This window comes from Pyricularia grisea (genome assembly GCF_004355905.1).
Source record: "Pyricularia grisea strain NI907 chromosome Unknown Pyricularia_grisea_NI907_Scaffold_2, whole genome shotgun sequence".
NCBI classification, from domain to species: domain Eukaryota; kingdom Fungi; phylum Ascomycota; class Sordariomycetes; order Magnaporthales; family Pyriculariaceae; genus Pyricularia; species Pyricularia grisea.
This window is the reverse complement of record NW_022156717.1, coordinates 2,054,622-2,064,963: the sequence shown is the minus strand read 5'-3', so window position 1 is coordinate 2,064,963 and position 10,342 is coordinate 2,054,622. Positions and strand designations below refer to the sequence as shown.

The following is a 10,342-nucleotide window of genomic DNA, read 5'->3' as shown; positions in this document are numbered from 1 at the left end:
TCAGCGCTGCGCGTTCGTAATGCAGCTTATTCCATGCCAACATCACGTGAATCCAAGCATCAGCTTGCATCGATCCATCAAACCTCCGTAGGTCTAAACATTATCGAACAGCGAACAAGCCTACCATAGGAAATTCGTTTTCAGTCAAAACAACGAGGAAAATTCATCCTGTTAACCTCAAGATGGAAAACGGCACGACAACTCAGGGAGAGGGCAAAGACCCGACGAGCTTCCTTGGTGAGATCATTGGGAACATGGTCACAGTGAAGCTAAACTCTGGAGTCATCTACAAGGGTGGGTTGAACCTCCCGCCTCTGTCGTCCATCCCAATACCGGGTGCACTGCCTCGCGAAAAGAAGAGAAGAAGAAGAAACTGACATCTTGGCTTACCATCTTGACGAAAAATAGGAGAGCTTCAATCAGTTGACGGCTACATGAACATTGCACTGGAGAAGGCCGAGGAGTGGGTTGCTGGCCAGAAGAAGCGCTCATACGGCGATGCTTTTGTCCGTGGAAACAATGGTTGGTTTTTCTCTCGTTTGTTACGTGACCTTTTCACGCATCTATCTACTAACTATAGAACCAAAGTCATGTATATCGCCGCTTCATCATAAGACAGATCAACAGGGCCGGACTTAATAAATTTCAGCGATTCTATTTTTTTTTTTTTTTTTTTTTTTTTTTTTTTTTTTTTTTTTTTTTTTTTTTTGGATGTCTTGCAACGGTCACTCGCTATCATGAAAAGAAATGGCTTTATCAAACGGCAGAGAGGGTGGACAGCTCTCGCTGGCAAAGTTCACCACTTCACTTGAAACGTCCCAGTTCTCAGGCAGCCTCTATCATGGATACGAATCGCATATCTTATGCACTCAAAACTCTAGCAGAATCCAATTTGATGACAGCTAGCTAGGCGGCGACCAACTAATAATACCCACCGATCTTGTCCGTCCATGCAAAGTACGTTTGCCCATGGATCTTGACCTCCCCTTTATCGTTCCTCTCCACGTCGTCCCCATTGAGCGCCTCGTCGAACCTCCTCCGCAGCTCCTGCGCCTCGTCACCGCCTTTCTTTACGATGATGGCCATCTGGCTCAGGGTACACATGCGCCTCCAGAGCTCGTCCTCGCTCAGCCATATGGAAAAGGGCACACGCTCCTCCCCGAGCGGTAGGCTGAACCGGGGCGTCTTTCCGGATGCTCCACCCCGCAGCAGCGCCTGCAGCGGGGTGCTCGCCAGCTGGCTCGTGAAGACGTCCTGCCACTTGGAGTGCCGGAAGCGCGGGTGGCCATCGTCTGGCAGAGAATGCACCATGTCGTTGAGCTTCTGCTCCCACTTGGTGCTGGCCTGCCAGTCCTTTGGCTTGTTATCTGCATCCCGCTCCCCAGCTCTTGATTAGAAAAGGAATCGCAGATGAGGAAAGCACATGTGTGATTTAAACGGTTGAAAAGTATTCAAGAAGACACTTTGAAATATGGAGAGGAAAAATAAAGGGGAAAAGAAAAAAGAACAAAGAAAAGAAAACTCACAATCCTCGACATTCCAAATCATCCCAAGCACAGCCATAGGCTTCAATACCCTCGCAATCTCCTCGAGCGCGCCCTCGTCCGCGAACCAATGAAACGCCTGCGCGACCACCGCAGCGTCCCCCCACCCGTCCTCGAGCGGTATCCCACCGGCGTGCCCGTCCACCAGCTTGACGCGGCTACCGCTGCCGCCGAGCTCCTTGTCGGCTAGCTGCGCGCGCATCCCGGCGAGCGGCTCGACGGCCACGACCTCGTACTTTTCCTGTCTCTCCACCAGCCTCTCGGTGAACTTGCCCGTCCCCGCCCCGACCTCGACGATCCGCGCCCGCCCTCTACCCTTGACCTTGATCTTGTCCAGGAATGAGTCCACCACCGCGCTGGGGTACGTCGCTCGGTACGCGTCGTATGCGCCCCCGTCACTAAACCCTTCCCTCGCCGCCTCGGGTATCCTGAATGGGGCCGGGCATTCCATGCTCTTTTTTTTTTTTCTTCTTCTTCTGCCTTGTTTGTAGGTTTTCTTTTATGCCGGGCCGATCCTATTGGCTGTTTTGAGGTAAATGATCGCCCTAATGTGCTTTGGGTAAGGTACACAAAGTTTATGCACCACTGCAGATATGTACCTACTATGTACGTGAGGGGTGGGTACCACCACTATCTTGCTTTGAAGTTAGGTATTGAGTCCTTGTTGCCTGTGGTACATGAAACATTGAACTTTGCTTCCCATCCTCTTTCCATAGGTAGGGAGTTAATTAGAGCAATTAGAGGTGACAAATCACGCCACTAGTCATCAGATCGTTCGTTCTGCCCAATCCTTCGTGCCCCCAAGAGACATGCTATATTACGTGGCGCCATATAGGATCGACTAGCCCACAAAAAAACTGAGTTCATCTACGTCATAACATATATAACCTACCGGTAAACACAACACCTCATCGGTAAACCAGTCTAGACTTCGGGCACTCTCGTGTATCCATTATTCCCGGAGCTGAAGCGATTTCGGGACCTTGAAGGTCACCCAACCTGGCTAGTGTCATCTCCTAATTACGATGGCATCGATGATAATCCTATACAAGCTTTTTCGTTCCGGCAGTGCCGGGCCGCAGTTACATGCACTTACTGAGACGCGCGTTAATATCTGCTTCGCGAACGTGGAAATGGTATATGATAAATCGGAATTTTGACAGACAAAAGAGATCCCCTGCAGTTTCCTCGTTACATTTCCATTTCAGCGTAGCAAAAGCAAGCCTTCATTCAAGTCGTTATCGTCCATAATATAGTACCAAAATCCTCCATTCCCTGTGGTGCGATGAATGTCGACTATACATAGTTGTGAAGGGAAAAAAAAACCAAAAAAAAAACCGAAGATGGAACACAAAAGAAAGAAAGAAAAAAAAAACTGGTTTCGCTCTCAGGTGTAAGAGCTTCTGGTGATTTGCATCGTTAAAGGTTCGTTCGAATCGAATGAGAAGGTGTAGATAAAACAACAAGCAGATGATCCGAAATGCGAGAATACAGATGGCTGGCAGATGTCAAGAGAGCTTTCAGGGTAGGGTTGGACAAGAAATCAGCTTATATCCTTGTGGCGTGACAGCTTTGGCAGGTTTGTCGACAGCCATGTCAGCTTGAGTGTCAGATCTTAGTGCATTGATGCATATGGGACAGGGCAGGTCGGGCAAAGCTGTGCGTGCCGTGAGCCCGAGAAATCCTGATGGAATATTTCTTCAGTGAGTTGGCCAGGAGACGGTTGTTCTAACGTCTCAGTAGCGGTCTCGGTCACGATCCCGGCGGTCGTAGTCCCGATCGTAGTCTCGATCATAGTCCCTGTCACGGTCATAGCCGTGATCACGTCTGTTTCGATCTATTGGGGCCACAAAAATGACATCAGCGGGTCCATCCATTAAAGTGTAACTATTTCCCAGTGTCTGGAACGGGATTTGAGGGTGGGCGGGGAAGGTAAATGGCCATAAACAACATATGTCAGTTTGCACGAGGCGGAGAAAGCAAATGTGGCGGCAAAGACGGCTCAAAACCAAATGAACAGCGAATGGCGGTGTGTCCGCCACCTGCCTTCTTGAAGCAGCTGCAGTAAGGAGGCATGTTACAGTGTAACCCCATGTCGTTTCCCTCTGCATGCCTCCCTTCTAGGTTTAAGGAGACCCTTGACCACTCCTCATCACTCCCCGCACAGGTCCTTGAACTCGGGATTGCTACTCTGTAGATCACCAAGACTAGAATCATGGAATTTGAGAGTCTTCTCTGCGGCGTAGAGCAAGCAAGACCAAGCAGACGCCCTGATCCGGAGGTAAACTGTGCTTGGGCTTGATAGGTAGATTTTTGATGCTAGCCTGGAGGGTATCTTATGCCGATAACGCCAATGCATTTGATGTTGCTGTTCGATATGGATGAATGAATGCGGGGAAATGCCCTAGGCCGCGAGAGAGTAATATTGTTGAGAAGCAGTAGAGTAGTGTCTACGCATCATAAGACGCGCTGCGAATGCCATTGCCGAATGTGCAGTAGGTAGCACACGGAGCGATGAGGGCTGACATGAGCTGGACTGATTGGTCCGAGGGTTTCACTCCATGACGTCCCCCACTACTGCATAATGTGGGTATCTCGTTCAATTCCTCAACGCCTCCTGCGGTCTTCATCGTCGTAGTCGTAACCAACAGGAGGTGCAGGCAAAGAGTTACTAGTGTATGGATTCCCATCGTTGTATCGGGGACCATCCTCATACTCATGGCGCCGGTCACGGCTACCACGACGAGCAGCAGTGAGGGCCCAGTCGTCATCCTCAGTTCTCGCCCTGCTCCTTGCCCTGCTCCTTGCCCTCCCTGCCTCATAGTCGCGATCCAGATCATCCTCGTGTTCGCGATCAAGGATGGCGCGTTGTCTAGCTAGGCGGGACAGACGGCGCTCATGGCGAAGTTGCCTTTCATGCTTCCACTCCTGAAGCTCTTTACTCTTCTCGTGGGCTTCCTTGACTTCTGAGATGGCGCCTTTGACACCCAGGGCAGCAATGCCAACTGAGGCCGCATCTTGCAGAAGTGCCTTGGTCTTGAGCTTTTTTGCCTCTTCCGGTGACAGACGTCCATCCTTGACTGCCGCATGCCGTGCATTGCGCTTCTCCATGCTCTGATAGACATTGTGGGCTGCGTGGATGGTCGCCACGCTAGCCAGGCCAATAGTGAGTATTTGCTTACCTCTCTTCCTCTTTGTCTCCTTCATATCGTCATCCGAGTCACCCAAGTCCGTGTCCGATGCTCCATCGTATCGTCGACTTCCTCCACCACGTGATCGCGATCGGCTGTGTCGTCGCCGATCGCGATCATCGTCGTACTCATCCGAGTAGCGTCTCCTCCGGCCATCGCCGCGAGACGAGCCCCGTGGCGACCCTACGTCGCTACGCTTGTCGTCTTCAGGCCCGTTGCCGATACCAATCCTAGCAAGCCGGCGGCGAGCACCATCAACAACACTTCGGCTGCGAGCACGAACTCCCTTGCGAGATTGGGAGCGGGAACCACCGCGGCTAGAGGAGCGACTGCGGGGACGGCGAGAGCGTGAGCGCGATCTTCCATCCTCGTCATCATCCTTTCGGCCGTCCATGATCTTCTTCGCTCCTAGAGCACCCAGACCGGCCGTAGCCAGGGCAGCGAGGCCGGTAACACCACCGCTGCCGCCACCGCCATCCTTGCTGGAATCTCTTGCTGCCCTTGATCGAGACCGAGAGCGACCGGTTGCCTTATCTTCTTCAATGTTCTTCTTTGATCCGTGAATGACCCGGTTGCCAACAAGACCACCAATGACCGACTCAGCAAGACTCAGTTTCTGGTTCTTGTCTGGGTTCTGAGCAGCATCAATCGTAGCGGCACCAGCGGCGGCAGTGAAAACACGCTTCGCCTTCTCTCCTTTCCAACCACCGGGTTCTTTAGCAACGCGGAAGGCTTCTGTGGCGCCCGCGATAAGTGAGGCCATAGCAGCCTGCTGAATCTTGTTTTTCTTCTCGGGCGACTTGGAACGAGACCTTGAGCGGCTTCCCCGGGGCCTGCTGCCTGCGCGACTGCGTGTTTCGGATCTGCCATCTCGTTCACGGTCCCTTTCTTTGTCCTTGTCATCTCCTCCACCGCCGGTCAGGGCCTTAACGGCACCACCAAGACCGGCGGCGGCTAGGGCGCTCTCAAGGAAATTCTTGTGACCTTCCTTCTTCTTGGGGTCCTCCTCCTCCTCCTCATAGTACTTGACCATCTGACCGTCCCGGCCTTTGTACGCGATCATGGTGGACTTCTTGTCTTCCTTCTCGGCATGTTTGTTGTAAAATTCGGCACCCTGGTATGCAGCAAGTGCACCGGCGGCACCAAGGGCAGCAGACATGGCTGGGTTTCGGTTCACCTCTCCTCCATTTTCTTTGCCCTCGTGGCGGTCGTATAGCTCCTTGCCACCGACAGCGATAGCAGCGCCGGCTATGGCAGCGATGATCTTTTCTTGCTTGGACATGGTGCGCGCACGACGCTTCTCTTTCTCCTCTTCGTAGTACACGCTTCCTTCCTTTCTTGACCGACGGTCATAATCACGGTCATACCGATCATAGTCCCTGTCGCGGGGATCGCGCGAGTAGTACGACCGGCGGTCATCATAGTCGTCCCAACCGGGTTCGGCGGACCTGGCCCTCCTAGTATCGCGGTACGACTGACCATGACCAGGCATGGGGAAATCGCGCCGTATCTCCTCGATGGACAAATCGCTGTCCTCTCGGCCACGAGGCACGAGCTCACGGCCCGAGTGGCCTCTCATCTCAGTAGCATCAAGGTACCGGGGATCTCTGTCATCGTAACGCTCCTCGCGAACGTACTCGCGCCGGCTGGAGCGCCGCGGGGCTTCATAGTCGTACCCGGCCATGCGGTGCAGTGTGCAGCAACTATTTTCACTGGGCTTGTTGTAAAAAAAAATAAAATAAAAATAAAAAGTTGTTTGTTTGTTTGTTTCGAAAAGATGTGTGTGTCGCTCGAGCGACCAAAAAGATGCGTTCAAACGGAAATAAGGAACGGAATATGGTGTGACTGGAAGGCAAGGCGAAGAGAGCTACCAGGTTAGCGTCATAAGTATGAAAGAGGCAGTGGGGGGGCCTGGGTGCGATGATGACAAGGGGACCCTCTTCCACAGCCACGGTTAAAGTGGAGGGGAAAGAGGGGCTGTGAAGGGCAATGAGTTGGCGGGGAGGTACAAGATCAGGGAACGGTGATGGCAAAAGCCGTTGTGGATTATTCGAGCCTTGATTCTCAGGCAAACATGGCACGTACGCAGCAATGTCCCAGGTGTAGAAAAAATCAAGCAAGGCTAGATATGCAAGAGGAAGACACATGGCCCGGTATACGTCGCGGGATAGTCTAGGCACGGCAGGTGTGAAACGGTACCCAAGTGTACAAATGAGGTCAGGGCATATGACAGCGTTGGGGTGAGCAAGCAGGCACGGCAGGGGCTGACGAGCTAGAGAATTAGCGCGGGCGCATAGACAAATCCCTATACATAGATACCCAGTTCCAAGATTTTACAGTCTCTTGGGATTAAACCCTTGATCTTTCGAGGGAAGCTCACGGGTGAGTTTGTTTGGTACGGCTGGCGAGGACAAAAATAGGGAGACGATCGTGAAGTTGCCACTTTATCTTTGGCTCAGGGCGGGCCTTTGCGCCGCTTATAGAACACCATGACATGCAGCGGGCATTTCAGACTTCAGAACCCAACAGGTTTTCTGCGAAATGCAAAATGCAAAATTGCAAGATATATCAAAATAGGCATGCTGGTACCTGCCCAACTTTGGGTGCCAGCCATGTCTATCCACCATGGATCGCCATCCACTAGGCTGGCCTCCGGATTAGCTGTAACTGCCTTGGACCACAGAGTACCTTGGTCAAAAGCCTGAAAGCAAAAGGGACTTGGTACTGGCCCCAACGACCTTTGGACCTTGGAATTCAAACGAGGGACAGAGCCCAATCCCACTGCCGCAAATGGCCGACGCAACCTGCATTTGTGGCTAATGGTACGTAAGGGAGTGGGGCGACGCGAGGGATTGGAACCCGAGAAGAAAAGCGAGTGACGGAAATGAAAGTGGATTGTATGCTCAGAGAGTACTTGGTCAAGTTTGTACCACCACAGTGGATGGTACGATGGCCTCACTGCAACGCACCGCGCTGGGCGGCGTTGCCGAACCCGTCGAATAATTGTCGCGCCCTGCTGCCATTGATCAGCCTGACCAGGCGGTTTCTCGCCCGGTTGGTCTGCTATTTGGCGACGAATGCAGCGATTGCAGTAGTTGGGTAGACGAGGTCTCATGGATGTTTGGTCCAAATGAGGCCTCACTGTCCATGCTCGTACCACGATGACTGGTTGGTTTCTGCCTGCCGCAGTGCTGATGATGTCTGATGACATTTAGGGCTAAATGGCTCGGTCGGGTGCTTCTTCAACGCCCGTGTGAGGTGGGCGTCGATTGTGACGGCAGTGGCTTGGGTGGGGGCTAACCTAACCAACTCCGGGCCTGGCAAGCATCAGCACGTGACATTGTTAAAGAGAGATTGATTCTGACAGCCCGGGGGTTTGGTCACCCTTGCTTGCATCCCTGCCACACCTAGAGAAACATTTCGGGAGGTAGGTGTACGGTAGGGCTACAAAGAGCTCCCAGTATGGTTACATCCCTTGGGTAGGTACTCTACTGCCTAGAATTATTATTGCTATCGCAGAATTATTTGGTATTCACTTTAAGCTCCCTGTTGTCAATATCTAATTGCTTTTCAATTTACTTAATTCACCCTCGTTTTGTTCATCGCAAATCCAAGTGCCGATTATGATATACAAGGCGGTACAAGTACATGTGTCTGTAATGGCATACACAAGAACAAATGAAATGGGCGTGCCACTGCTAAGGAGATTTTGCATAGTACAAGCTGCCCATTTACGTCCGAGAGTGCGAAGATGGATCAACCTCCAACAGCGCCAATGCCACCACTCCGCAGCACCAACTTGCCAAATCAGGTATAGAATTAGAAATTTTCAGGCAGGGAGAATCACCACGATGGACTTCCAGACCATATCATACATTCAACAGTTTACTTGTTACTTATCTTTACCGCTACTGCTCATCAGAAATGATCGTGTCAGCAGGGAGACTTTGACTAACAAGAGCAAACACAAGGACGTGTTATCAAACTTACTCCCTAACTCCCGAAAAGACCAAGCCAGGCACCCAACACGAACAATCCTCTATGGCGGATTTGCCTTATAACACGGCAGGGGTGACAATACCACTTCATGTGCTACTTTATGTTGGCATTACGTCCTCCAAATTGTTGATGTTAGTTGTCCGTTCAATTTGTTTCAAGGAGCGAAGCGGGAAGAAAGGCGATTGGCATGTGTTCGGGTCTGTCCTATCCTCTTTCCCAACGCGCGCCCAGATGGCGGGATTTGTTTCGGGAGATGTCTTTGCTCGCAAGATCTGTCACATCACTTAAGGAATGACAAGAAATACAAACATTTGGCAAACCCGTGTAGCTGTCTCGGGATATGCAAAGTGAGGGTGAACGGAAGACAGGGCCCCTAAATGACAAACTTGTGACTCCCCAAAGGATATCGTATACTTATACATATCATCTTTCATTATTCACCCTTAGCAGATGATTCCAGTTCTGCTGGTTTCTCCCGCCTCTAGTACGCTCGCGTCCCTTCCTCACTCGTTTGGAAAGAAGAAAAAGAACATCATCTCTTGGCTCGTGGAATTTCTGTCTACAACACAGGCAAATACTATTTATATTCGCCCGTTGTCAAACAGTACTAGAAAGCACAAACCCGTCTACCATCTACAAGAAAACCACACAAAGCAATCATGTATCCATCAACAAGTCTGATCACAGCATGTATCCTGGCAGCCGGTAGAGCCCTTGCCTCTGAACCGCTCCAGCTAAGACAAGCGTAAGTTTATCATCACCCCTCCATCCTTCTCCTTGACAACCTTTGCCTCGAATCAAAACCACAGCCAACTTACACACCCAAACAAATCAAACTCCAGCGAGGACCCTGCCTCATTCACCAGAGCCATCTCCGCGCTCGTGCACACCTACCTCCCATCGGACGTCTACGCCCGCCTGACGGCAACCGTCACGGCCCTGGTCCCCGCATCCGAGGCCACGCAGGGCCCGGAGGCGATTCTCGTCTCCGCCCTGGCGGCATCTCCACCCCCAGCCTGGCTCACCCAGGCATTTGGCCCGGAAGCCGCCGTCTATCAGTTCGGCTTGGCCCAAGGTGTCGAACAGATCCGCCCTGGCGGCAGCGGCGTCGCCACCGCCACCACCACCCAAGGTCCGACCGGGACCGATGCCGTCGCCAACGCTACCTCGTCAGCCAGCGAGGGCGGTGCCGCCAGGCAGACGCTTGCGGCCGTTGGTGTGCTTGGAATGGCCGGTCTTGTGGCGGTAGCGTTGTAAAGTTGTGTTTTGGTGACTGTTTTTTGCATCCCCGACGAATTTGTCAGACTTGTTAATCCTGGCATATACACCTGGTGAGGCCTTGGTGGGAGTCTGCCCTTGATCACTGTTCATGGGCTTGATCAAACATTCTGCGTTGACTTTGGAAGTTTCAACCCGCTGATGCTTCTTGGGCCCGGATTGTTGGAGATATTTGATACCTTTGTTTCTGTATCCATGGCCTGGCCTAGGTGACTGTAAAGTCAAAATTAGTTAGAATCGCGATTGGTCAAGGATCTGGATATTTAATATTAGCCAATGTCAGAACCTACCAAAAGAAGTCGTCCGTCTGCCTCTTCGCACTCGTCAGAT

The 10,342-nt window shown here is 51.9% G+C and overlaps 6 protein-coding genes across 6 annotated transcripts; 3 read left to right on the top strand and 3 right to left on the bottom strand.

Annotated features, from left to right (window-relative positions):
- Nucleotides 1-45: 45 nt before the first annotated feature.
- On the top strand, nt 46-704 carry PgNI_03183 (uncharacterized protein). Its single transcript, XM_031123238.1, has 3 exons — nt 46-294; nt 409-522; nt 589-704. The coding sequence occupies exons 1-3, from the start codon at nt 183-185 to the stop codon at nt 612-614; spliced, it is 252 nt and encodes an 83-aa protein (XP_030985034.1). The 5' UTR covers nt 46-182; the 3' UTR covers nt 615-704.
- Nucleotides 705-921: 217 nt separating this feature from the next.
- On the bottom strand, nt 922-1,995 carry PgNI_03182 (uncharacterized protein; the record flags this gene model as incomplete). The annotated part of the gene is made up of 2 exons (XM_031123237.1): nt 922-1,385; nt 1,527-1,995. The coding sequence occupies 2 exons, from the start codon at nt 1,993-1,995 to the stop codon at nt 922-924; spliced, it is 933 nt and encodes a 310-aa protein (XP_030985035.1).
- A 2,156-nt stretch (nt 1,996-4,151) lies between these two features.
- Nucleotides 4,152-7,173, bottom strand: PgNI_03181 (uncharacterized protein; the record flags this gene model as incomplete). Its single annotated transcript, XM_031123236.1, has 2 exons — nt 4,727-7,173; nt 4,152-4,675 (listed from the first exon to the last, which is right to left on the bottom strand). Exons 1-2 carry the CDS (start codon nt 6,417-6,419, stop codon nt 4,152-4,154), a joined length of 2,217 nt encoding a protein of 738 aa, XP_030985036.1. The 5' UTR covers nt 6,420-7,173.
- A 480-nt stretch (nt 7,174-7,653) lies between these two features.
- PgNI_03180 (uncharacterized protein) lies at nt 7,654-7,946 on the bottom strand (the record flags this gene model as incomplete). The annotated part of the gene is given in 2 exon segments (XM_031123235.1): nt 7,654-7,693; nt 7,705-7,946. The coding sequence occupies 2 exon segments, from the start codon at nt 7,944-7,946 to the stop codon at nt 7,654-7,656; spliced, it is 282 nt and encodes a 93-aa protein (XP_030985037.1).
- Nucleotides 7,947-8,251: 305 nt separating this feature from the next.
- On the top strand, nt 8,252-9,135 carry PgNI_03179 (uncharacterized protein). Its single transcript, XM_031123234.1, has 2 exons — nt 8,252-8,546; nt 8,707-9,135. Exons 1-2 carry the CDS (start codon nt 8,359-8,361, stop codon nt 9,020-9,022), a joined length of 504 nt encoding a protein of 167 aa, XP_030983868.1. The 5' UTR covers nt 8,252-8,358; the 3' UTR covers nt 9,023-9,135.
- Nucleotides 9,136-9,393: 258 nt separating this feature from the next.
- PgNI_03178 (uncharacterized protein) lies at nt 9,394-9,991 on the top strand (the record flags this gene model as incomplete). The annotated part of the gene is made up of 2 exons (XM_031123233.1): nt 9,394-9,479; nt 9,577-9,991. The coding sequence occupies 2 exons, from the start codon at nt 9,394-9,396 to the stop codon at nt 9,989-9,991; spliced, it is 501 nt and encodes a 166-aa protein (XP_030983867.1).
- Nucleotides 9,992-10,342: the final 351 nt, after the last annotated feature.